The following is a 27,397-nucleotide window of genomic DNA, read 5'->3' as shown; positions in this document are numbered from 1 at the left end:
AGAGTGGGTCTCCTCAGGGTGCCGTCAGCCAGACAGTGCCGGCTGGCGACCCCCAGGGGGAGGGCCTTCTCGGTGGGAGCCCCCACCCTCTGGAACGAACTACCCCCAGAGATCCGGGTGATCCCGGATCTCCCCTCCTTCCGCCGCGCCCTAAAGACATGGCTTTTTCAACAAGCGGGTTTGGCCTAGGGAATTTTAGCGGGGTTTTTAAGGGTAATTTTAAGGGTAATTTTAACGATTGGCCTTTATGAATATTTTCTTTTAATTTGGTTTTAATATGGATATTTATTGTACTGTTGTTTTATAAGGCTGTTAGCCGTCCTGAGTCCGGTGAGGAGAAGGGCGGGATACAAATTAAATTATTATTATTATTATTATCACCATTTCCAAGGGGGCTTCCAACAAGCAAAATCAATGGGGGAAGCCAGATTCACTTAACAACCATGTGATTCATTTAATGTCAATGGCAAAAATGTAGTACTAATGTAGTAAAATGAACAATAACTAGAATAATGATTTGTCTGCATAATTGCTAGAATGATGTAATGCATAATCACTGGGAAAATTCACTGGGAAAGTTCTGTGTCAGTAATATGTGACTAACCAAATGCGCATTGCACATGGATACTTTGTATGTAGCAAAACCTACCATTGTATGTCCGTGAGAAACAATCCTAATGTATTACAGTGTATTACCATGTGTAGTCCTTTGTTCCTAAAAGAAGGATAGTATAAAAACTGAAGACTAATCCCGCCCTCCTTGTTCAGAATTGCCTATCTCCATTATGCTTCTGAACCTGCGCAAATAAACCTCTCTGCTAAACCCCTCTGGAATTCGTAAGAGTTCTTTCGTTTTCCACAAGAGTACAATATGGCATAACTCACTTAACGACTACATTGCTTAGCAATGGAATTTCTGGTCCCGAATGTGATTGTAAGTCAAGGGCCTTATCTGTATTAGAAATAGATAGGGAAGAAATGGAGGTAGTGATAGATTTTATCTTCCTGGGCTCCAAGATCACCACAGATGTGGACTGCAGCCAAGAAATTAAAAGATGCTTGCTCCTGGGGAGGAAACCTATGGCAAATCTAGACAGCATACTAAAAAGCAGAGACATCACCCTGCCAACATAAGTACATATAGTCAAGGCCATGGTTTTCCCAGTTGCAATATATGTCTGTGAAAGTTGGACCATAAGAAAGGCTGAGTGCAAAAGAATTGAGGCCTTTGAACTATGGTGCTGAAGAAGACTCCTGTGAGTCCCCTGGACTGCAAGGTGATCAAACCGGACAGTCCTACAGGAGATCAACCCTGACTGCTCTTTAGAAGGCCAGATCCTGAAGTTGAAACTCAAGTACTTTGGCAACCTAATGACAAGGAAGGACTCACTGGAGAAGAGCCTAATGCTGGGAAAGATTGAGGGCAATAGAAGAAGGGGATGACAGAGAATGAGGTGGCTGGATGGAGTCACTGAAGCAATAGGCGTGAGCTTAAATGGACTCCAGAAGATGGTAGAGGACAGGAAGGCCTGGAGGAACCTTGTCCATGGGGTTGCGATGGGTAGAACATGACTTCGCAACTAACAACAACAACAAAAAAAAAACAAATAGCGATTTTTTAAATGGAGAGAAACCAAACAAATGCTATGATTTTGAAAGAACACATTTTGCCCCTTCTTTGTGATTTCTGTTCACATTTTGGAGTCTTGTGTTTAGCAGAATTGGTTTTTTTATTAATAAGAAAAGAGCTAGAGGAAAAGACATCTCACTATGGCCAGAAAGCTTCTTGACCATACAATCGACATTCTGGGGAATTCAGGGAACAACTGAGGAATTGCCAGAACCAGCTGAGCAATCTCACTTGGAGCATTTCTTATTTGTGATACGCCACCCATATTTTTACCACCAGCTAAACTTCTGTATAATGACTGTGCTTAATGGTAGTGCAGAAAGTATTTTCACATCCAGCACAAAACAAAAACAACAATAACAACAAAAACCCTATACATTATGCTACCTGTAGAAGCGCCATATCATCTGGGTTTTCTGATCCAGGAACATTTTCTTTCAATATTGCTGACATGACTCTGACATTCATTTTTACCATGTCCAGTTCACTGTAGAGCTTTCCAACCTGTCCAAAAGCATAAGATTCAATTCAAAATAAAATGGAAGGCCTATTGTGGTCTGTGATTTTTTTTTAAAAAAACCAACATTTTTATCAGAACATTGTCTTATTGGCTTATAAGGCGAACGATGTTTCTTCTCTTCTTAAATTGAAAATTCAACCTCATTTCCCCAGCTAGGTGGAAGAAGCCTGTTCTACCAGACATCCACTAAATTAAAACGTATTGAGAAGATATTAAGTGATAAACTAAAAACTTACACTCTCATCCAAATCTAACAGAGAGATAATGAGTCTTAATCTGTAAAATATTTGAAGAAATAAACCGTACCTGCTCAGGAATCAATGTTATTATTGCAGCTGGGGAGAGGGGTTGTGAAAGGCACTGCTGGGAGGAATTATAAGATATCCTTGTAGAGAAAGGCTGTGGATACAAACAGGAGATTTTCAATATTTAAAGCTAGGAGGTACTTCAAATAGGCCACACTTTTATCCCACATATTTATATTAGTATATACATGCAAATATATTTAGGAACATCTTTAAGCTGTCAATCACAGTTTAATTCTTACTTTAGCCCTAAATTCAATAGCATGAGTCTTAGCTGAAATTTTTCTTCACTAATGAGGCTTAACATACAATTTATGACCATTCGTTTAGTGACCATTATAGATAAATCACATTTCAAATGCAATCTCTTGATGTCTTTAAACAACTATCAGAAACCAACTGATCTCAAGTACTGATCTCTTATTTGGTCCAAACGTCCTAAGTCCCAACAGTAACTGAGTAATATCATACGTAATGTTTATAATCAATTAATGTCAGGGTTAGATTGAAAAATATGTAGTACTTGTTAATGAAAAAAATAGCAACAGTCCAGTTAGATAAAGTGAATACTATGCACTAAGGTAGCTTAAAAAGTGAGCATACAGGGAAGTTGCAATTAGGGTGAGTTAAAATAATGCAATATTTGATTTAATGCAAATTGCAAATTGATACCAGGTCGCATTTAATGTGATCCAAAATGTAGTTCATGTAAGGCTAGTGAATGCAGAATTGAGATTTGCACATGCACAGTTGCAGTTTTAGATACTGCTAAACTTCATGGGCAAAATGGACAAAAGGAAGAAAAAAAGTACAAAATTGAAAAAGAGGAGGCTCATATTAGACCAGGGGTGTCAAACTGGTGGTCTGCGGGCTGGATGCGTCACCCGCAGGCCACACCCATTAGGCTCTGCAAAGGCAAAAAACACTGTGATACATCATGATACGTCACATGATGCGATCGAGTTTGACACCCATGTTTTAGAACAACTATTTACACCCAAGTAAGTGAACAGCACGAATGTGATCGCAGCAATGCTAAAATAGGAGGCGATGTTGGAATGTCTGAATCTATAGTAGATTTTTTCTGGCTTTCTATAACTATTCTGTGACTTTCTTAAACATAAATTTAAATTAAAAGCATATTCTTTTATTGCTTATTGCAGTGTTTCTCAACCTTAACAACTTTAAGATTGCCTATTTTGGTCAAGCTGGAATGAATTACCATATTGAAATATCACTGTGAATAATGCAAATTTGAAGAAAGCGATCATTTTGTGGGATTCATTAACTAATCAAGACCTATCTATATACCCATCGTTATGAATTCTGGGAAGTAGACTTCCCTGTACTTTTAAGGAATAATAATAATAATAATAATAATAATAATAATAATAATAATAATTAATAATAAACCATTTATTTAAACCCTTTGCCAATGTCAAAAGATATCTTGTGTTTTCTGTCCAAGTGTTCAGTTTTGTTTACATCTTTGTGGAATTTTGCAAAGCCTTCAGGGTAATCCAGGCACTTAATTTCCTTTATCCTGAGGAAGAAACCTGGGTTACTAGGATTTCGTGGGCAGATTCAAAGCTTCAACTTCTACGTTTCCTGTTTAAGAAATAGTTTTAAACTATTCCTCCTACTCTTCGATTTTTTTAAAAAAGCTCCAGGACAGAAAAATATGACTGGCTTCATGAGCAAAGGAAATCACTGTGCCAAATAGACATTATTGAGTTAATTAACACACCTTCTATGCATGTGCAAATCTCTGCAACTTGCAGAGCCTGTTTCAGATCAGCAGTTCCCAACATAGCACTTACCTTAGTGGGTCTCCTGTTGATCTCTGAGGATGGAAATTCAACTCCTTTCTTAAGAAGCTCCAGATAAACCTCCTTGACTTCACTCACATCCACAGCATTCTGAAACCCCCTGGCCCAGGTCTGTTTGCGAAAAAGATTACAATTCCTGAAACAATTAACTCTCCTTCAAAACCTGATAACTCCCATTTGGGGCCAAAAACTGGATAACAGCTATTTCTTCAAAAGACTTTCAGAGGAATGTGGCTGTATCAGAAAAGAACCTGATGCACCAAATTCTCCTCTCCCATCTTGCTGAATCAGCACATGGACAGATCAAGACAGAGCAAAGTGATTCCTTGGTATTCCAATGGAACCATTTTAGAAACATTAAGAGATGTCTATGTATCAACACCAAATCAAAGATTCAGGAAAAAAAATTGACCAAGCTATTTAATGAAGATCTCTCAAATTTCTCAAAATGGATCCTTCAGAACAGGGATTCTCCTTTCCCTACATAGAGCCAAAGGCCATGCCACTTCCATTTCCTACCCCTTCCCACCTCACTCTCATCGGTCCTGGACAGGGGACTTTCTGTGTCGCCTATGCAGAGGTGACTGGTGAAGATGTCATCAAAATGGTCACCCTAAAAAGTGATAAGGGCGCAAAAAAGAGCACTCATTCTCTCTTTCTCTTTTGTGGGCCAGGTAAATATATTTATTTTTGGGACCAGAGGCTGGATTATTTCAGGTGGCAGGCCACATCCAGCCCACAGATCATAAATTGCCTACCCCTGCTTTGGATAACACACACAAAAAGACAAGATTTAACTTTAAAAAGGGATTGCCAAAGATAGGAAGTTATAAAACTACATATTCTGCAGATGTTTTCCTAATTCTTACATTACACTAGAGGTCCTCCCATTAAATTGACTTGTAATGTGGAAAGAGCTATAGTCTTCATATAATGCCTCTGTTGAGAGGCAAAATGCTTTTCCATATCCATAGGCAGCATGGGCAGGCAATAATTAGATGGAACCTTCGATCCTTCTTTTGTTCTTCTCAAAGCTGGTGTTTTTCATATTCATCGAACTTGTGAATGTTTATTCCTCTATGCCAGGGGTGTCAAAACTGCCGGCCCTTGGGCCAGTTGCATCATGTGGAGGCCGCACTCACCCCAGCTCCGGCAATGCGGAAAACGTTGCGACACGTCGCGACATGGCACATGATGCAGCGAGTTTGACACCAGTGCTCTACGTGATAGGTTAGCTTTCAACATCATAAGGGAGAGAGGAATTGCTAGTTGTATAAAAAATGTGCTAAATTTTGATTTTTATTTCGTGGAAGTCATCCTAACTGTTTAGCAACTCTCAGAAATAGTGGTGTCAATCAGTTATTAAGGATCAGAGATTAGAATATCATTTTATTCTCGATGGCTAGTAAAGCTGGAAAGTTCTGTGAAAGTAAGGCTGACTTTATTTCTTACTTTCACAGATCTTTCCGGCCTTGGAATCTCTGATTCTTAACGGATGCTTGATACAAGTATTTCTGAGAATTGGTAAACAATTAGAATGATTCCTCTACCGACTGAAATAGTTTTGTGAAAGTGTAAATTTTATACCTTAGGTAAGCAAACTGATGCTTCTGGGTGTTTTGGATCACAACTTCCATAATCCATTACTATTGGCTTCTGGAAACTGAAGGCTAAAACTGGACATGAAGGTTTCTTATTTCTGTTTTGGCCCACTCAGATGTAGAAGTGAATTTATGATTCAGTATGATCCCATGATAACCGACAGTGAAGAAAAACTCCCACTTTCTCATCAGAAGCACTTCTTTTATTTGCTGATTGGGAAAATAACTTTTTTTTAAGAGCAGAAAAAATGCAGAATGATTGCCCTATGGTTTTTCAGTCTGAGCAGACAGGGAAGCTTATGTAACTACAAAAGAATCATTTGAAAACCAGGGCAACAGATTCTCTATCCTTCTCTGCACTTTCTGTTCTCCAGCTTCAAAGAGAAGAAAAGGAAACTGTTTTTCACACATTCCCTTCCCAGGCACCACAGCATAGCTTGTCATGAAACACAGATTACATTTATTTCATAAAGGAAGCAAAAGGGAAATAAGGGGGGGGGGGAAACTTACCATGATAAAGGTCAAAATTTTCTCCTGCAGATCCACTGGTAAGTTAAACTTTGGATTCAGCAGCTTTACTAGTCTATCTTTGCAAAAATCTCGTTTCACTACCAGAGATTGGAAACGTGACCCGCAGTTCTTTATACACATCTCAAGGAGCTGCAAAAAAAATGGGTTTTTGCATCAGTAATATGAACAATTTCATTTACTTCCACTTCTGTGAGAGCAATATCCTACGAAGCCTCTGCTTCTATTTCTCCTGCCCCATTTTTCACTGCACCCTTGCCATCAGTTATCACCTCAAGCTTCCTCTTATACTACTGAGTGTTTCTCAGCCACTGGTTCTCCTACTGCAGAGTTTCTTAAAATACATTACACAGGCCATCAATTGCCTGAATAACTTGAAATGATTCTACAAACTGGTTGCAAGATAAAATTGGGAGGAAGGGGCAGGCAAAGAGTTATATGGAGTTTGGATCCATTCAATCTTGGTAGCCAAGTGAGCCGAGCATTTATCCATGAATTAAGAGGGGGCAGTGGCAGATGTCTCCTCAGATGTCATAGATGAAACAGTTGAAGAAAAACAATCACTAGAAGACACTTGAATGAAAACTCAGAGAATATGAGCTTTTTAAATCAAGTGACACCTATGATCCCACTACCTTTCTCTTCAGTACCTCTTCTGGAAAATAGTCTTTCAGCACTCAGCTACCGAAACAAGATGAACAATATGTTGATTCTAAGTTTTTAATTATCTCATTCCAAATACTGATGAAACATGCTACCCTATGCAAGTTCACACATCCCTTAAGATCTATAACCAATGTATGAGATGTAAAGGAAAATATAAACTATCACTAAGACATGTTAGTGGCACAGTTTTATTGTTTTGTCAGATATACATCCAATGGGTTATGCATATGACCACAGCAGAAGGGAACTACCTTCAGAGCAGATAATCAAAATATAGTATTTAACTCATTTTATAAGAGCAGTAAAAATGCTACAAAGCTTTCTCAATCACAAAAGAAATACCAAGAGACAATAACATAACGTTACGGTAAATTTAAACAATGCCATTCCAGGATCCTGAATCACATACTGAAATAACAGTGCAGTCTTTCAGTAATGATATTCCCATCATCAAGAATTCCAATGACAATTAAAAACAGGTTATTATACAGCTATCCTGTAATTTTACAATGATCTACTTCAGACTGTAACTCTAAAATAAAGTCATTGTTTAGCATTATCCACAAACGTTTTAGGCACACATAGAGCATCAATTCTCCCATTGAAGAAGCAATTTCATTTTCAATTAGCTGCATTTTATATTTAAGTCTCAATCCAAACCTGTAGTTAACCAGTGGTTAAATATGGCTGAGGGGATCAAACCAGCTTTATAAACATAAATGTCTTCTCTGATAAGCCTCAGTGTATAATGAGAATCCCCAAGGCTATATGGGTAGTCACTGAGTTATAACTGTTCATTTAACAATGGTTCAAAGTTATGACAGCCTTTGAAAATGAGACTTATGACCTGTCCTCAAAGTTACAACTGTTGCACCATTCCTGTGATTCCATGACTGCAATTTGAGCACTTGGCAATTGGCTTGCATTTACAATGGTTGCAATATCTTACTGTCATGTGAATGTGATCTGAGATCTGCCCAACTGGCTTCTGACAAGCAAAGTCAATGAAGAAAGCCAAATTCACTTCACGACTGCATGATTCAATTAATGGCCATAGCAAAAATGGTTATAAAATCAGGTCTGATCATGTGATGCCTCACTTAACAACCACTTCACTTAGTCACCAAAATTCTGGTCCCAATTGTGTTCATAAGTCAAGGACCATCCTGTATATTGTCCCCAATTTTGGATTGCAGGCCCAAGATGTCCTTTAAATTGGTACTGAATTCTTGGTTTTATAATGTAACAAAAGAGAGAAATTATACACATGGGGCACAATTATATTAGTGGTATTAATTTTTTTTGTTATAAGATTTAATTTAAATCGATGTCAGGAAAAGGCTCTTCAACTTTGAAACAGTTGGGATCTCTTGTACTAAACCAGGGTTCTCAGACCTTATGGTGCCATGCAAATTTGTATCAATCATGCCAATGATAATAGCAAGGGCAATACCAATAGTAGTAGTAATAACTGTAATAGCAACAAATTATAGAGATGTTTATAATTGCTTAATAATTAATGTATGTTGTTTTTTGGACTGCATTCTAGAAGCCTAAGATATGCCAATCCACAACACCCGTCAGCTACTTGAGGATAAGGAGATCAGAACTCCTCTCCATGTCTGGAAATTAATAGATTAGGCTGAAAGTGTCATGGTTCCAACAGATGAAACTCTTCAAAGAACTTCGAGGCACTGTTTACCTTAAAGAATCTTTATTTGAGAAGCATAGCATCCGCACTAACACAATCAAAGCCAAAAACTGGATTCCCCTCCCTTGAGCATATAATATCAAAGCACAATTCCCTCCTCCAATTAACAGTCATAAATCACATTCTCCAATTAGTTTGAAATGCAGGCTTTCTCTCCAGTTCTCCAGCCCACCAATTCTTATCATCTCTTATTTCAATAATCTTGGTTCACACACTAGGTCCAGTATTGTTATGTCCAGTGCTTTTTTTCTAAAAAAAAAAAAAAAGGTGCCAGAACTCACACACATCATACAACCCGCCTTGCCTACCCTACAAGGTTCCATCCAAAAAAGGTGCCGGAACTCTGTTCTGGGCATTCTATGAGAAAAAAAGCCCTGGTTATGTCTAGCTAAACTCTCATGCACATTCCTCCCCCCAGCATCATCTAACTCTAACTCTAACTCTAAGAATAAAACATAAGAAGAAAATGGTTGCATCTCCAACTGTTGTCAAAGCAAAAACATCCGGTGTTAGCAGCGTTGATAGAAAGCTACTTAAAGCCTTCTTCCTGGGGGACTCAATTCTCTGCCCACCAGCTATGAATTCAGAAATTTATAACTCCCCCCTCTAATTTGCTCATAATCCCTGGGGAGTGGGAAGCACGGCTCATTGTTTGTTTCACTGGATAGATCATTGTTCATCCATAACATTAAAATGCAGAAAACAGTAGGAAAATCTAATACCCCCAAATCACAGATTAGAAAAGCAGCAAGCAAACCAGATTAAAAAACAGAGATGGTGGGAGGGAAAAGGAATGAATGAATGAATGAATGAATGAATGAATGAATGAATGGAGGGAGGGAGGGAGGGAGGGAGAAGGAAGGAAGGAAGGAAGGAAGGAAGGCTGTCATAGGGAAAGGCACTATATCACAGCTACAGTATATCACATAGGGACTATATCACAGCTACCAAACATCTTAGCTAAAATAATGAAAGACATGTTAATCAGCTATTTGCTCACAGAAGCGGGTTTAAAGTGGTTTTGTGTATGGAAAACATTTTTTGCAAGATAAATGAAAAAAATAGTGACACTTCTCCCTTTACTGCACTTTCCCTATACAGACAGTGATGAAGAATTACTGGATCTTGTATTCCATTAGTTTAGTCCTCCTATTGGTTTTCAATAAGCTGAAACAGCTAGATTGAGAGTGTGAATTAAAAGCCTTTTTTTTGGCAAAGCATTTGTGAGTGAAGTAATGGAAGCTACTTCCATGGTAACAGCTATTTTCATCAGAGAAGAATGCCCCAGTTAGATCATCAATTGGTACTGAGCCACATCCATTGGAATGAAATATAAATATTTATTGTACTGTATACTGCAAGTTCTCTCTCCTGCTCCCAGTAAATGTTGATCCTTTCAAGTACCTAATCATATTTTTGCAAGACCCAAAAGCTGGTATAGAATATTTGAAGAAAATAAATGAGTTAGGAGCTTTATTGGGCTTCAAAATAAACAGAAAACAACAATGCTTGTTAATAATAAGACTTTTCAGGACTATGAAACAGTGACAAAAAACATCGGGATTCAAGGTGGAGAAAAAGGTGAAATATCTTGGGGTTACATTGACAAATACAAATTCTAAATTGTTTTAAACTTTTTACTTGTGTAGAATGATATCAAAAAAGACCTATTAAGATGGGACAACTTGCAATTATCTTTTTTGGATAGAATCTGTATAATTAAGATGATTGGCTTACAAAAGATGTTATTTTTATTTCAGACTTTATGGATTCTTTTAAATTATTATAAATATAAGTATTAATAAATAATGGCAAATGGATATTTCTAAGTTCATATGGCAAGGGAAAAAACCAAAGATTGGATACAAATTATTGCAAGATACTAAAGAAAGAGGAGGTTTGGGTTTACCAGATTTGAAATTGTACTTTGATGTTTGTTGTTTGGTCTGGATTAAAGAGTGTGTGACTCTCCAAAACAAGAGATTGATTACTTGAACTGGAGGGTCATGAACTAAGAATTGGATAGTGTGGCTTCTTATGGTCTGACGAAGTTAAATAAATGTTGATTTCAACAACCACTTTTTTAGATGTGCCATCCTAAGTGTTTTGAATAAATATAAAATAAGGTTCTCTGTGAAGATACATTGTTTGGTGTCAGCCCAGGAAGCTTTTTTAAAAAGAAGAATTGATGGTGAGGTCAGACTGGTGGACCTATAGTCAAATAATACTTTTTAGTCAAGGTGAACCTGCTTTCAAATCTAAAGAAGAATTGGAATCAAAGGAACATGTTTGTCACTGATTTACATATCTATAATTGAAAGAAAGGTTTAAATTAGATTTTTAAAAGCTTTGGATTTGACTGCAAAAAAATGAATCAGAAACTGTACTAGATGGTAATGAGGAACATATTGCTAAGGTTTATAAACTGTTTTAAAAATTGAATTTGGAAAATAAGTGTGTGAAGCACTGTATGAGCCAATGGACAAAGAATTTTGGGTATAATATAATGCTTGAACAATGGGAAAATATTTGGATGATGGGTTTAAAATTTACATTAAATTATAAAAGAATTTTTTTGTAAACTGATGTACCATTGGTATTAACACCAGATAAAATGTATAAAAATATTTCAAATGCATATTGGAAATATAAATATAAAGAAGAAATGTTTATCATGTCTGATAGACATGTGACAAAGCAAAAAAATATAGGAATAAGATTCACATTTAATACAGAAGGTTCTTAAAGTGAGGATAAAGATGAAACCAGAGATGCTTCTTTTAGGATTAATGGACAAAGAACTTGAAAAAATGGAACTGTTGTTATATATGCTGATATTAGCAAGAATGCACTATGCACAAAAATGGAAAGATACTTTAATTCCTACAATGGAAGACTGGCTGGAAAATCTGATGGAATTAGCAGAAATGGCCAAATTCACTGCCCTAATCAAAGAAAAGAATGCAGCTAACTTTGTTTCCATTTGGAAACCGTTTTGGGACTTTGTGCTTGAGGTAGGGGAAAAAAAGAGACTTTGGCTTTGGGTTTTGCTGATTAGATAGGTTTGATATTATAAAATGACCAGTATATATACCCATTCAGAAACCAACCACAAGCTTGGGAGAATGAACCTTCACCCTCCCTAAAAAGAGTCAGAAATCAATGCTTTTTTTCTTTTCCCTCCTTTCCTTCCCTACCATTTTCATTTTTTTTGTACAGATAGTCCTTAACTTACAACACTTCATTTAGAGACTGTTCAAAGTTACAACGGCACTGAAAAAAGTGACTTATGACCATGTTTCACAGTTACAACCTTTGTAGAATCCCCATAATCATGTGATCAAAATTCAGATGTTGGCTATTGGTTCATACTTAGACCATTGAGAGGACCTTTTACTAATTCTTATGCCAGATATACTGGAAATTCACCACTGGTACCTAAATTGTTCCTGTCTTTTCCAACCTACCGTAACTTGGAGAAAGACAGCAACATATGGAAGTATTAAGCAGACTCAAAAGAACCTAGTATCTTTCATGGATAACTAGATACCTAGACCAGTGGTTCTCAACCTGTGGGTCGGGACCCCATTTGGGGTCGATCGACCATTTCATGGGGGTCGCCAAGCAAGGCTGTCCGCCATTTTTTTTGTCCGCCATTTTTTTGTCTGCCATTTTTTTTCCCTTTTCCGGCGGGTGCCTTACTTCCCTTGGGCTGGGCCAGCTGGTGGTCGGCCTGCTCTGTCTCTGCCGCTTGCCAGCTGTGCCTCGGCCGGCGCAGGGGGCGGAACCACACATGCGCGGCGCTCCCGGGCAGGGAAAGTCCTCGACTTACGACCGGTTGGGTAGTCCTCGACTTACGACCGGTTTAGTCCTCGACTTACGACCGGTTTAGTCCTCGACTTACGACCGGTTTAGTCCTTGACTTACGACCGGTTGGGGTCGCGGCATTAAAAAGGTTGAGAACCACTGACCTAGACAGATAGCTAGATAGATAAGAATGTTTCAGTGTAGTAAAAACATACAAAATGATCAACAGCAAAGATAGAAAAAATAGAGGAAAAGTAAATAAGAAAAAGAAAAAAACATAATTATGCCTTCCACCCCTCATTCTATTATCATCTTAATCTTTTCCCCAACCTCTTTGTCCCTCTTTAATCTCCAAAACATCAATTCAGTGTTTTCTTCTTTAAGCAAAAATGAATGTTTCAATGTAGTAAAAATATACAAAATGATCAACAGCAAAGATAGAAAAAATAGAGGAAAAGTAAGAAGAAAAAAAACATAATTATACCTTCCATCCCTCATTCTATTGAGTAATTACCACCTTAATCTTTTCCCCAATTTCTTTGTCCCTTTTTAATCTCCAAAGCATCAGTTCAATGTTTTCTTCTTTAAACAAAAAGTCTCTATAATGTTTCCAGTCTTCCCAAAAAATTCTTAATCCATTTTTCTCTGTTCAGACTGGTCGGTTTCATCATTTCTGTTAGTTCAATTAATTTTATAATCCAGTTTACCACTGTAGGTATGTCACTGGTTTTCCCCAATTTACTGCATACAATAATCTTGCCACAGTTACCAAAAACAATATTACTTTCCCATATTTCTTTTCTAATTTCTTGTCCATAAGATTTTTCAATCTATTCTGTCAGACACAGAGACTGGAATATAATATGAAACCTGACATAATTCTAGGCAGCCATTTTAAAACATGCTAATAAACACATACATTTGTGAAATGCTAGTGCAATCAGCCAGTACAGAGGGCGGAGTCCCAATGTGACTAAAATGGAATTTAAATGCTCACACATTTCTTTCAAAGCTACTCCAGAATGTTGGGAATCTTCCAAAATTAATATGGGATTTCAAGCGACATTAAATTTTGAAGTCTAGACAACAGCATCTATGCTGATATGTGTTCAGAAAATCTTGTTAGTGAAAATTAAACTATTTGGTAATGACAAACACCTGGATAGGTTTCCTTCAAAAATACAAAATAAGCAGGGAAAGAAAAGTATAAAAGCATCTGACATATTTGCCATTGTGCTTTCTATTAGCCCTGTATTTTCAATTGTATTCTTGAAAATACCATTTATGAAATTCTAGTTTTGCCAGAAGGTCTAATAGACCATGACTTGTCTTAGCCATAGGTTTTAAACATGTCAGAAGGAAGCTAGAGGATAAACAAAATAATAATGACTTGCTTGGTCAAAATAGGTTTGTTCCTCTTCCTTTTCACCCTTTGGACTTCTGCAGAGTGATTAGAGCAAGCCAACCAAGTATAAACCAATAAAACATTAACCCAAATAAAGCATCTCTATTCATGCATCATGCCACAAAAATCAAAATTGAAACAGCAGCAAACCAAGGTTTCAAAATGTTATTTACTAATCCATATTTAAATAATAGTTGATCGACTCCTTTCTCACATTCATGGCAAGCCAGAAAAATAAGCCACATTAAGTTTAGTGCAATGTATGAATCCAAGAATTGATACCTATTAATTCTGTATTGATCTACCAAGAGAATAAAGTATTTGTACTTCTTTATAAAGTGAATAATTATTTTATCTGATCTTAAAACGCTTTTCCAATTGCTCATTTGTGTGTTATGGATTAAATATTAATCTGAGTACTGAACTGTAACTCTGATTCATTTGATTGCATGCTAAATTACATATTTGCAGAGAGACTCTTGTAGGCAACAAAATGTCACCAGACTCCTGGATGGTGATTATATTAGCCTTTGGTGAATCTCCAAGGAACAAACTGGAAAGCAGCAACAAGAATGCTCCAGAGAACATCCACAGTCAGGTGAATAAAAGCTACCAAAAAGAAGCTTCAAGAGGCTAAATGGAATACGAGAAGACAGCCAAGTTCCTCATGCAAGTTGGATAGTTTTTAAAATATTTTAATTAAAAAAATGATGGCAAACTATGGATTTGTTGAAGGGTAGAACATCCTGCCTACTAGAATATCTTCTAAGATAAATATTCATCATAAAGCAAGAAGCTGCATTTTATTTTAGTATTATTTTATCAGCGGCTGCTGATAAAAACAGGATCGCCAACATGATCGCCAACGTCCGATAACGGATATGGCACAACAAGAAGAAGAACTATACTGACAATGAACAATGTCCTCCTTTGCATCAAGTGAGAGGCTAATTTAGGAATACAAAGCAAGTTGTGGTGGCACACTAAATTTTTCTTCCAAAGTCTCTCACCAGTTATGACTCCATGCCCCTACTTCTGCCTTAGTTGGCCACTTCACTTTGTCCAATAGCAGAGCCATCCTGAGGCAGCCTATGTTACTTTACAGCTATGATAAAAGCAGAAGATCCACAAATGATATACAACAAAACAGGCACATATAAGGCGTAACATGGGAAACTACTGTGTTTGCTGTTGCGGAGCATATCGTAGATCCTTTGTAGTTTTGAACAACTATTTATGTCTCTAGCAGTGCAACCTAACATGACTTTTAGTACCTGATTTAGGAAGCAACACTAATCAGCAGTGGCAGCTGGAAGAACACGGATGTAAAAAAGAGGCATATTAGAATAAATCAGAGCTGTCATTCCTAGTTCTGTATTCCTACTATTAAGAACTTGCCTGCAGCAAGAAAATTCAATTGTGACAAGGTTCTAAAAAAGCAGAAAGATAACACAGAAACATGAAAATGAAGCTGATGCATTTATATATCCTTAACATAATAAAATAGATGAAAATAATGAAGGAACAAACTATTATTGGTATGTACAGCTAGGATATATTGTATGAGATCTGATTTTTGCCAGAGATAGACAAGAAAAGATTCTTATGATACTTGTTCACAATGTCTTGTTTTTACAAGTAAACTTTCCCTTATTTAAAGCCTCTTAAGAACTTCTTAACAGCATCTTGCACAATTAAGGAAAGAAAAAACCCCCACTAGTATGGGTTTTTTTTGCCCAAGGCAGGCAAGGATTGCATACTAATAGGAAAGGCCATTTTCCAGCAATGGAGAAGGAAGCTAGTCTCTAAAGGTTCAACCTACTTGCCGAAACCTTGAGAAGTACTGCTTGCATTTGATGAAGAACATTTCGCCTGCAGGTCAAAATGGGAAGGAGAAAGCAATTACAGCTGCAGTGCTAAGACTTGGAAAAAAGCTAGAAGCGGGTCTCCTGAGTTATCAAATAACTTCTTGAAACGAAGTAGGAGTCATTAGTTCTGTACAACTTTGGTAGACTGTCAAACCAGATAGTTTCCACTGAAGGTGGTAATTCTACAGCTTCCTAGGGAATATTACTTCCACGGGCCAAACCTAATGTGCAACGTTTCTATTTATTTCACAGGAAATGCAACAGTGATCATGAATTAGTTTTGTTCTGTTTTGTTAATGGAATTGTTTAGTCAGTGAAATGAAAAGTGGGCACAAGTTTTTCTTTCTGTTCCAGCCCATCATTTGTTCTCAGAACGTCTCTGGAGGGTAGGGGCATAGATTGGGAAGGGCGTGGAGGAAATATTTTCATGAAAGGACAGTTCTATTGGCACAGGGATGGGATTCAGGCAAGCACTGCAAATATTTCCAAACAAAATGGAGCCATTTAAATAGATTATATCATTTCACTAATGAAAACAGATCTCATATTGTTTGTTTAACTATCTGGATTGAAAGAAAGTAGATCAACCTACATTACAGAGAATTTCAGGTAGCTGAATGGAATGCATTAAACACAAATCCTTTAATATTAAATATCCAGAGAAAATTTAACACTTAATAAATCAGTGTGAGCTTCTTAGTTACTTGGTCACACCTGATACTATCAATGGTAGTAGAGTTGTATAGAAGGGACAAAAAAAAAATTACCAAGCTGATCCTCCAGATGTTGTTGGAATGGTAATGAAAGACCAAAACTGGATTCCAGTTCAACAATACCTGGATGGCCACACAGTGCTCACTTGTGTATTAAAGAAAATGACTGCTCACACTAACCACTCACACTATTTATCTAGCGCAACCATCACAGGAGTTACACGTTCAAAACTTTGTTCTTCTGTCTCCTAAGGAGATTCTGGAATGCTGGAAATGCCTCGGTGATGTTGGTGGTGGACACTTTGCCCATCTACAGTTGGTCTTCTTCCTGTACTTCAAGAAGCTTTGCATCTTGCACTACTCCATATCTGGCTATGACAGTTAGTGCTAACATGCAACACAATGCAAGCCAAAGGCTACACTGGTTTAGTGGCACTGTAATAAAGTTGTACCCCATCCTAAATACACTTTGGTCAAGAATCATTCCTTGGATTAGGCCCACTGTTTATTTAAATATGATTTGCTGAGTAAGTCATAATTGACCAAGTTCATTATCATTACCAAAACCATAAACAATAAGTTACAGACCACAATGGCTGAGATTCATGAAACTTGGCAAGCCAAACCAAACAATCTATTTTAGGGTTGGATTGGCATGCAAGTCCCGATATTAAGTGTCATTCTAATGGGATGAAAGGCGGGATGAAAATCTAAAGAATGATGAAACAGAGCTACTACCGTGTATTCAATTTATATAGGTCAGAATACAGTAAAGCTCTCAATTTTAGTGCTTCAGATTACAAATTGGGAATATTATATTCTTAGAAGATCTGCCTGTAAATCAAAACCTCTACCCCAAATCTAGCCTAACCCGTTGTGGGAGACAAAAAGAAATGAATGTCTTTTTCAGAAGTGTGACTGCCCATGGGGTTGTCCCTACATTAACAAACTTAAAGGCATTCTTTGGTTCCAGGTAGCATTTAATAATGCAGCTCATTACAAAGAGGCCATCACTGCAAGTGAGAGACTATTTTGCCCCCTCCCCTTTATCCCTAAAGCCCTATCTCAAGCTTCTATCCTTCAAGGTGAATAAACTTCTTGATTCTCAACATCATCTAATTTGTAATCCCATTATTGTTTCAAAGCGGCATCTTCTCTTTCTGTCTAATCCAGCCATTTATTATGGAGATTCTGTAACTGCATTTGAGAAAGCTGTAGTACTGTGATACCCAGATCCCTGAAATCAGATTTGCCTGGGAAAATGTTTAGCTCCCACAGATCTTCCAAAGTAGCAGGATCCTTCAATTAACACTTAAGATTTCTACTATAGTAAGAATCATATAAACAGACTGGCAATGACCTAGAGAGGGCTCCAGTAAATCCAGCAGCTTGTTTATTTACATTTAAGCTATTAGGTAATCTCCCACGAAAACAGGTCTAACACACCCGAAGTTTATTAATACCGGTAATAAAGATTATGTAACCAAGCAGCAATCTTGACTGCCTATCTAAAAATATTCCTTCTTACTTCGTTTTGGAAATATTGTAAACAGTGAGGATTTGTGGCTGTTCCCCTAGGCCAGGGGTAGGCAACCTTGGCTTCTTTATGACTCGTGGACTTCAACTCCCAGAATTCTGGGAGTTGAAGTCCACGAGTCATAAAAGAGCCAAGGTTGCCTACCCCTGCCTAGGCTGCATGCAGCCTCTATTCTTCTAAGGCAGTGGTTCTCAACCTGTGGGTCGGGACCCCATTTGGGGTCGATTGACCATTTCATGGGGGTCGCCAAGCAAGGCTGTCCGCCATTTTTTTTGTCCGCCATTTTTTTCCCCTTTTCCAGCGAGTGCCTTACCTCCCTTGGGCTGGGCCAGCTGGTGGTCGGCCTGCTCCGTCTCTGCCGCTTGCCAGCTACGCCTTGGCCGGCACAGGGGGCGGAACCACGCATGCGCGGCGCTCCCGGGCAGGGAAAGTCCTCGACTTACGACCGGTTGGGTAGTCCTCGACTTATGACCGGTTTAGTTCTCGACTTACGACCGGTTTAGTCCTCGACTTACGACCGGTTGGGGTCGCGGCATTAAAAAGGTTGAGAACCACTGTTCTAAGGCCTATGACAAAAAAAAACCCTCTGCAATACTGATTTGAAAATATGACTTCTTTTAATTGATGAAAAAAGAATCTATACAGATGGGACAGGGAATTTGGAGGGGCACCATTTTGTCTCAATGATATATCTGTTTATTATCATTCTCAGGTTTTAGTCTCTAATTTTTCATCACCCAAATATCAAAACTCCCTCATGACTTAATGAAGCAAGTACATAACAATATGTCCAGCTCCAAATTCCCAATTTTGACTCTTTAACAGAGGTACAGAAAGAATAAGCTGAATTGAGCAGAAGAAAAATCTTGTCATTCTAAGCGGTTTCCTCTACTTTTGCTTGTAGATAATCATAAATTACTTGCAGGTCAGACATGTTCCCAACTTCCACCAACTCATGTAACTATAAAAGTATATGGAATTTTCTTTATTTAAACTCCATGCAGATAAATTAACATCTGCAGAATAAATCCCTAGATAAATTATCCCAAGGCATTTTCAAGCCGCACATTACAGTGTGCTGAGCAGGCAGGGAAAATAAATAAAAGGCAGATAGTTTGATATCTAATCTGTATGCCAAAAGGAAGCCAAAGCTGGTTTTGTTTTTTTAGTCCATATGTTTGCAACTCAGAAGAACGTCAAAATACTTACAGTAGTGACTCAGAGTTACTAAGAAGAGGGTGGGGGCACAGACGTTTGTCAACATACCCAGGAATCTGAATCCCCAATCTAGCATAACATACTAAGACTGCTCAAATTGATGTTTGGAAAATGTTGGCCACTTATCAACCTAAATTATTAGCTCAACTCTGCCGATAATTGTCCTGCTCAACAAGTTACCAGAAGAAAAGCAGCATACGCAATAAGAAAGTGTGCTCCTGCACATCTGATAACCAGCCCTAATAAGCTCCTCTGATTAAGCAGAGAAGTTGGTAACACACACATTGCACAATACTGTACTGTTTTCTCCGGAGACACAGAGCTAGCAGACATTTTGTTTGCACCTGTATTCACTGCTGATCAAATCCCGAATAATCATACAAACCCTGAAATTTAACACAATATTCAGATTTCTGCTTACGTTGTCCATTATTGCGAATACAACAATATTTTATTTTTCATGATACTTCATTACAGGAATTCTTCAAGAAAAAGGCTCCAGTCCATAGATAGACAGACAGATGAATCCTGGTGACTGCTTGAGCAAGTCCTTGCGTTTTTTTTTTTCTGGCAAGATTTCAGAAGTAATTTGTGTTTGCAGCTGGCTTTGTGCCTAAGGTGGTCTCTAGCCCTGTGCCTTAAGCACTACACCAAACTGGCTCTATCCCAGTTCAGAAAAGCTTATTTTATAGCTTTTTTATAATCCAAAAATCATTTCTGCAAGACAGAAACACACACCTACACATCTGATTTCACTGAAAGAATTCTGAAATGGCGGATGTGATTAATTCCATTTAGTATTTCAAGGCATCCACCATCCCCAATGGAAAGATCACTGCATAAAAATTTGTCTCTATTTTCTTACAGGATATGAAATCTCAAGGGACCCCTGTTATCTTTCACATTTGTCAAATTATGAATAATGATTAATTACAGTAGAGGCTGGACATAATTGCATATCCTTCATTCATTCTATAATACTTCACATATTTTAAAAACTGTTTGCAAACTAATCAGGATGACAGGTACAAATTAGGAATGAAAGCTATCGTACTCATTTGAGGGAAACATCCTTCATTGCATTTCTGTAATTTCTGAAAGGAAGGATTCAAACATTAGGTGGTATCAAACCTTTGAAGAAATTTAAATCAGTAGGACTTCATTCATACAGTGTGGTAATTGTTATTTTGAAAAGCAAATTCCTCAAATTCCAAAAGCTGCATCTTACATTACAACCAATAAGGTAGGTAATCCTGTGTACAAGAACTATCAATCATTTGTACCACTAGAGATGTGCCTGACTTCTTTTTTTAAAAAAGCATAGGAATTTGAATCTGTCTACCATTACAATTACTGTACATAAGTTCAAGCAATGGACCAATCTACATTACTCCAAACTCCCAACTGCTATCGCCGTTTGACCATACTGGCCTAGATTACAGCCTACATAGGAATGTTAGACAACACCCATAGAAATATCAGACTGGGCTACTATACAGGAAATTCATTTTTTTGCTCTAAGTATTTCTAACTCACACCCACTTGTTATTATTTGGCAAGTATTTTTCGGAAGTGGTTTGCCCTTGCTTGTTTCTGAGGGTTGAGAAAGACTGGCCCAAGGTCACCCAGCTGTACCTAAGGCAGAATCAGAACTCAGAGTCTTCCAGGTACTAACCAAGTACCTTAACCACTGCACTAAACTGGCTCTCGTGCCATTTAACTCCACTTTTTAAAATTGCATGTTATTTGCTACAACATCCTGGAAACTGGACTGGTAGCTAAATGCAGAAGACTCATTTCGACAGCTTATGACTTGGTTCATGTATCACACTAAATCACAGATGAAATGTAATTGTGATTTGTGGAGCAAGCCATAGCCTGTTCAAAGGTATTATATTTATATATATATATATATATTCAAAATTTGGATTTTAAGTTTCATGCAGATTGCAGTTTTGTAAATATAAAGTTTCCATCCAGCATTGTAACATTGAAATGAAAGACAGCAGATGCCTGCAAATAAAGCAAAGGTGAACTGTTGCCCAACAGTTATTACTAAAGCTACAACTCCCAGCATCCTTTATCTTAGTAATGTACAACTCCCAGCATCCTTTATCTTAGTTATGTTGTAGTAAAGTTATAATCCAGTTATTCAAATAGTGCCTTCCTCAATTAAAGCCCAGCAAAGATAGAAATACATGAACAGACATTAATTTTTCACATTGACTTTATAGATAAAATATTGTAAGACGTTTTTAAATTACAAAATAAATATCTCCTCTCTATGTGATCTGATTCTGAGCCACCAACACCTTCGTGTAGTTAAAATTACATGCTTCAATGGATTTGGTTCAAAAATATTCTCATAGGACTTGATACTAGCATATAAAGATTTTACAGCACACTGTAAAATGGAAAACTCTCAGAGAAAACTTTTTGTGGTTAAATAACAATTCCTTTAACAGGATGTCATTCTTTTTCTTCCAAGCTAACTGAATATTTGAATGCTTAGTTTAAAAAGAAAAAATGAGGCAATATGCTGATTAAGATGCTAAGCTTCCTACTTTAGAGTGGGTTGAATAAAGCTAGAATGTTAAAAAAAAAACCTAGAACTCTGAACAATGTTTGAATTTCTGTTTATTTTTTCATTTTAAATTGGGTGTTTTGTTGTGTCTTAGTACTCCAGATTCATTCAAGAGAAGTGGGGAGGAGGAGGGTATTAATATAGTGGTTAAGTGTTGCATGAGTACTGTGGAGACCTAGACCCTAGTCCACCTTCAGGACATAAGATCCCTGATTAGCTTTGAATAAGTCATTCTCAGTCATTCTGCTATTATAAAGGTAAAAATGAAGGGAATGGAAATTGTCTTGAGCTCTTGAAGAACTAGCAGACTGTAAAACTAATAAGTAAATAGAACTGGAGGTTCTAAATTAATTTCCAGGCTACAGTGCCGGAACCCAAAATTTGTAAGAGTGTGTTCTGCTTTAGTTTTCTTTCCCTTACCATTTGTCTGAGAAGCAAGTGAGGTATACAAAGTACTTTTGCTACTCTCAATGGGAGGAGCAGTCTTCTGCCTATCGAAATAAAGGGGATCTAAATGACATTTTGTAAATTTGATTCAAAAATGGCAACTTCTGTCCCATGAAACTGATTTTTCATGCCTCAGAAAATTGTGCTAATATTCCAGCAAAACACTTATCTGGCAAACTCCCATGAATTTTGTCCTGTGCTGTGCAAATATTTTATAAGGACCAAACATGTTGTACTTACGGACAAGGTAAGATGAATCTCCACATGATTACAGTTTTTGGAAAGCCTTTTCCTAAGTGCTCTCACTGCATCCTTGGGTCTGTGGTTAGAAGAAATAAAATCAGAAAACATACTGATCGTTAACTAAAATTCTACATACATATTATTTCTCTTATAATGTTAGCTGAAAATAAGGAATCAAGATTGCTGAAATGAAACCTCCCCCAAGAGGAAAATTAAATCAAGACGGGAATAAAGCAAGGTAGCCACTTCAGTGACAAAGATGAGTTGTGTATTGAGAGTACCTAAACTAGAGGTGGGCAACTAAGGTAACTTTATGATTTATGGATTTCAACTTCAAAAATCCCGAGCTGGCTTGGACAAGTCCTCACACAAGTCTGGGAGTTGAAGTCCATAGGTCATAAAAGTTCCATAGTTGCCCAACTGGCATACACTATGTCCTGCCAAAAAATAATTTTTTTCACTCCATTACTGAAGTTTGTACAATAGATAGTTAATTTCCAACATCCGCATGACCTGATGTCTGAGATTATTTGTGTTTGGTAATTGACTGCATAGCATCCCTATTACAGAAGGTAATAGGGGACCGTACATAAGCTTTGCTGAAATGGTTTCCCAAACTCAATGCATTGTTTCTGTCTATAGTAGAAGTACTGTAAGAACCCTAGAGGCTTATCAAAATGTTGAATTCCAATTCCCATCAGCCCCAAATGCTGTAGCATGCCTAACAGTCAGTGTTGTAAGTAAGATGCCTTTCCCGGAGGCATGGAAAAATCATCATCATCATCATCAATATGAGAGAAAATAAAAACAAAACAATTAAAGATTATATTCAGAATGACACTGAGATAGATTCCGAATCTACTCCCAGCTTCTAATAGCCTCCAAAGTCTTTAACTACTGAAAATCAAGCCTGCTTCTATCTGCATATCTTTATCCTTTACAGTAACCTGTATTATCTTGGCCAAAATATAGTGTAACAATATCAACAAAGGCAAAATTGATGAATTAACATTTCCAAATATAAATAAGCTAAGACAGCAGGCCATGCTAGTGTTGAAAATTATTTATTGTACGAACTTCTGTAGGGGAACAAGAAATTTTACCTACAATTTCCTTTATGTTCCTATCTAACCCTTTAGTGCAGGCATGTCAAACTGCAGACCCGCAGGCCGGATGCGTCACGCCGAAACCGCGCCCACCCCATTGCCAGCAATGGAAAAAAAGTCACGATATGTCGCGACGTCACATGACGTTGCGAGTTTGACACTCCTGCTTGACACTTAGTGTACTTCATCACTAAGTAGACTCAACACCAATAGCATCAGTTAAAACAACATACTTTATTATTAATTTAATAATCTGTCTGATTTCCCAAAAAAATCCACTCCAGATAATTGCATATAGGTTTGTAATTGTGCTTTATCAATTATTGAGTTCAATATCATGAATAGCCATAATTGCTTAGTCATGGCTTGTTAAATAAGAATCAATTAGCTGGTTTTACAAAACATATTAAGGCAAGTCACAAGCCTGGAGTTAAAAACATACTGATTTTTTTATAAATGCTAAGCTACCCTAGAGCTCATCATGATGTATGAATCAGGCCACTATCACACAGGACAACTAAGGAATACAGTACATTACAATACATTAATTGCATTTTAGCTACTTCCACATTTGCAACAGATTAGCTTGTTGGAGGGAAGGGAGGAAGGAAAGATTGATTTTTCTCTTCTCTGGGCCAAATACCTAGAATACAAAATTACTCCGTGCAAGGCCAAGACATTAACATCAGGATCCTGGCTCAATTTAAGTCTAATTATAGGATGCTTCAAAATGATCAAGGCAGACATGCTATTAAACAAACTGTACTCCACCTTAAAGAAGGCTGTGCTAGGTTATCTGTGTGCTTTGCACCTCCTTATATATTTATGAAAAGGAAGAAAATTTGGTTTACAAATTTTCTGTGAAAAATGGAGATTTTTCCCCTCTATAAATATTTTTATAAATATTAAAAATAACAAAATATTTGGTTTTGAGTGGAATGAGGTAATTAGGGCTCATACCTCTTATCTCTCACATAAGCTTCGTCTAGTGCAGTGTTTTTCATGTATAGACTTCAACTCCCAGAATTCCCTAATCAACATGCTGGCTGAGGAATTCTGGGAGTTGAAGTCTATACATCTTAAAATTGGTAAGGTTGAAAAACCTTGGTCTAGTCCAGTGGTGGCGAACCTATGGTACGCGTGCCAGAGGCGGCACTCAGAGCCCTCTCTGTGGGCACGCATGCCATCACCCCAGCCCCACCTCCCCTCACGGCCCCCTCCTCACCAGCAGCCCTCCCGGAGAGTCGCCCCCGGGCACGGCCCATGCAAAGCAGGCCAGCCAAGGACATGGCAGTCGGGTAGCAGGGACATGACTCTGCCCTCGTGCTCCATTGTGCACAGATGATGCTGCGGGGTGCAGGCAGAGGGTGTGGCCAAGGCGCTGCAGGGCTGCCTGGGCGATCTGCTGTGGTGGGTCGTGGACGTGGTGGGTGGCCCTGTGGTCATGTGGGGGCGGGTGGGGAGCAGAGCAGGGGCGCGCAGGGGGCGGGGCGGTTTTTGGGCACTCGGTCTCTAAAAGGTTCTCCATCACTGGTCTAGTCCATTGCTTTGATTCTATTAGTAATAGGCCTCTACGTTTTTCCACTAATCTCAAAAGCAACCCCCTGCCCCTACTCCAAATCTGTCCTTCTGGTAATAGCTCTGCATAGGGAAATTTTCCATAGTTTTCAATGTCTTCTTTAAAGGGGCTGGAGAGAACCAACAGAGGAGCTTCTTTGATGGTAAGATTTTGAAGAAACAGAGCTGAGGAAAGGCATACCAGCCATGGTTTAAGATAGCATGTAAAAAAAAAAAGTGCTCTTGGTACAGAGAAGTCTTTATACGACTCAGTGCTTCCACCTCCATCACACAGGACAAAAAACCAGCATGCTCAAGGGTTTGCTTAGTTCTTTTGCATTTTGGAGGGCATTATATTTCTAACTCATCTTTCAATTAGAAGCTAAAAGTGGTGTGTGTGTATCCTATTTTCCATAAAACAACAATCCTTTGAGGTAGACTGGGCTGAGAAACAGCTTCCATGACTGAGGTCAGGAACCTGGGTCTCCCTATTCTTAATCTGATATTTTATTGATTACTTCACACTGGCTCATTTGTGGGATTACGTTGTATTTTTAAAAGGTGAAATGGCACGCTTAAGCCTTGCAGAAACTTAAAGCATCAACAATGGACTCCAAATTGAGAATGACACATACTCCTTCCCCAGTCATTACCATTTTCTATAGAGGGACGATTGAAAGCATCCTGTCATATTGTATTATTGTATGGTTTGGAAATGTTTTGGATAGGAAGGCTGTGCAGAGAGTGGTGAGGACGGCAGAAAAGATTACTGGATGTTCATGTCCTTCTATTCAGGACATGGCATATAAGTGCTGCTTGACCAGAGTCCGCATATTGTCATGGATGCTACACATCTTCTCTATGATCAGTTTTCTTTGTTACCTTCTGGGAGGAGGCTTCACAGTATCCGAAGCAGAACAACTAGATCCCGTAATAGCTTTGTATTATATAGCATCGACCTTGTTAACTTTCAAGACTCTTTTTTGCACTATGTGTTTCCACTATTGTGATTAATATACAAACACACATACATGTCTGTCTGTGTGTGTGTATATGTATGTATGTATGTGTATGTATGTATGTATGTATGTTGAGAAAAGTAATCGAACACCAGGATAAATATAAAAACAACTGTTTAATAAATTAACAACTGTTTGATAAACTTAGCTTTCGTCGGCAGTCAGAGTGGAATGCATGCAACATGAATATATCTGGGATTTGCATTTTTATTATAATTTGACAATATATATGTGTATATAGAGAGATAGATAGATAGATAGATAGATAGATATAGATATAGATTAGAGATAGATAGATAGATAGATAGATAGATAGATAGATAGATAGATAGATAGATAGATAGATAGATAGATAGATATAGATATAGATATTTTTGAGAATGGGCATTAGAATTTCATTTTTTAACAGGTCCCAGTGTGTTCACAGAAAAAAAGTGAAAATATCTTAAATTCAGGCCCTGCTTACTTTTGAAAGGTGGCCTTCAAATGCTACATGAAGTCTTATGTGGCCTTCAAGATACTTCTGACTATGTAATACAAAAGGAAAACCATGACTTTAGAGCCTTCCCCCCTCCCTCCACCCCAGGGTGAAATTTCTCTGGCAAGAGATCATTTCACTTTTTAATACTTCATAAACTGGCATATTCTGCTGCTCCTGATGATTCTTAGCTTAACAGTGGTTATCTTTGTTGCTCATCTAGATTAAACGATAACGATACCAACCAACTGTTAAATGACCAGCTTTTAGTCACATAATTTCAGATGCTGAACTGGATATAGGTTGGAGGGCTGCTAAACACTGGCTATTTCACTGATTGACACATAAGCCAAACCAAAACTCATATAATCCTATTTCCCCTGTGAACATGGCTTCTCTTTAGCCAAGCCCACAGATGTCCGTGGTTATGCAGACCCAAAGAAAGTTGGCAAGTTGCCAGGGGAACAAAAGCCCAGAATGTTGTTTCTTTTTAATTTCTTCTGCTCTCTGAAAGTTGAACAAACAAGCAAACAAAAAATCACATCACCTAGGGTATTCTCCCTCAAACTTGTTCCCTCCAGGTGTTCTGACTGGCAACTCCCCTCAATCCTAGTTAGTATAGTTA

General features: G+C 37.9%; 1 protein-coding gene across 1 annotated transcript in view; it reads right to left on the bottom strand.

Annotated features, from left to right (window-relative positions):
- The window catches only part of TOM1L1 (target of myb1 like 1 membrane trafficking protein), a 54,875-nt gene that overhangs the window by 16,562 nt on the left and 10,916 nt on the right, over window positions 1-27,397 (bottom strand). Inside the window, exons 3-7 of the mRNA XM_015831884.2 lie at window positions 22,610-22,688; window positions 6,396-6,545; window positions 4,276-4,395; window positions 2,457-2,549; window positions 2,018-2,134 (exon numbers count right to left, since the gene is read on the bottom strand). Coding sequence (XP_015687370.1) covers window positions 2,018-2,134; window positions 2,457-2,549; window positions 4,276-4,395; window positions 6,396-6,545; window positions 22,610-22,688 — 559 coding nt within the window. The remainder of the gene's footprint in view (window positions 1-2,017; window positions 2,135-2,456; window positions 2,550-4,275; window positions 4,396-6,395; window positions 6,546-22,609; window positions 22,689-27,397) is intronic.

Source organism: Protobothrops mucrosquamatus, unplaced genomic scaffold, assembly GCF_001527695.2.
Source record: "Protobothrops mucrosquamatus isolate PMUCROS unplaced genomic scaffold, P.Mucros_1.0 scaffold_285, whole genome shotgun sequence".
NCBI classification, from domain to species: domain Eukaryota; kingdom Metazoa; phylum Chordata; class Lepidosauria; order Squamata; family Viperidae; genus Protobothrops; species Protobothrops mucrosquamatus.
The sequence above is the reverse complement of the archived record's forward strand: the minus strand, read 5'-3'. Positions and strand labels throughout refer to the sequence as shown.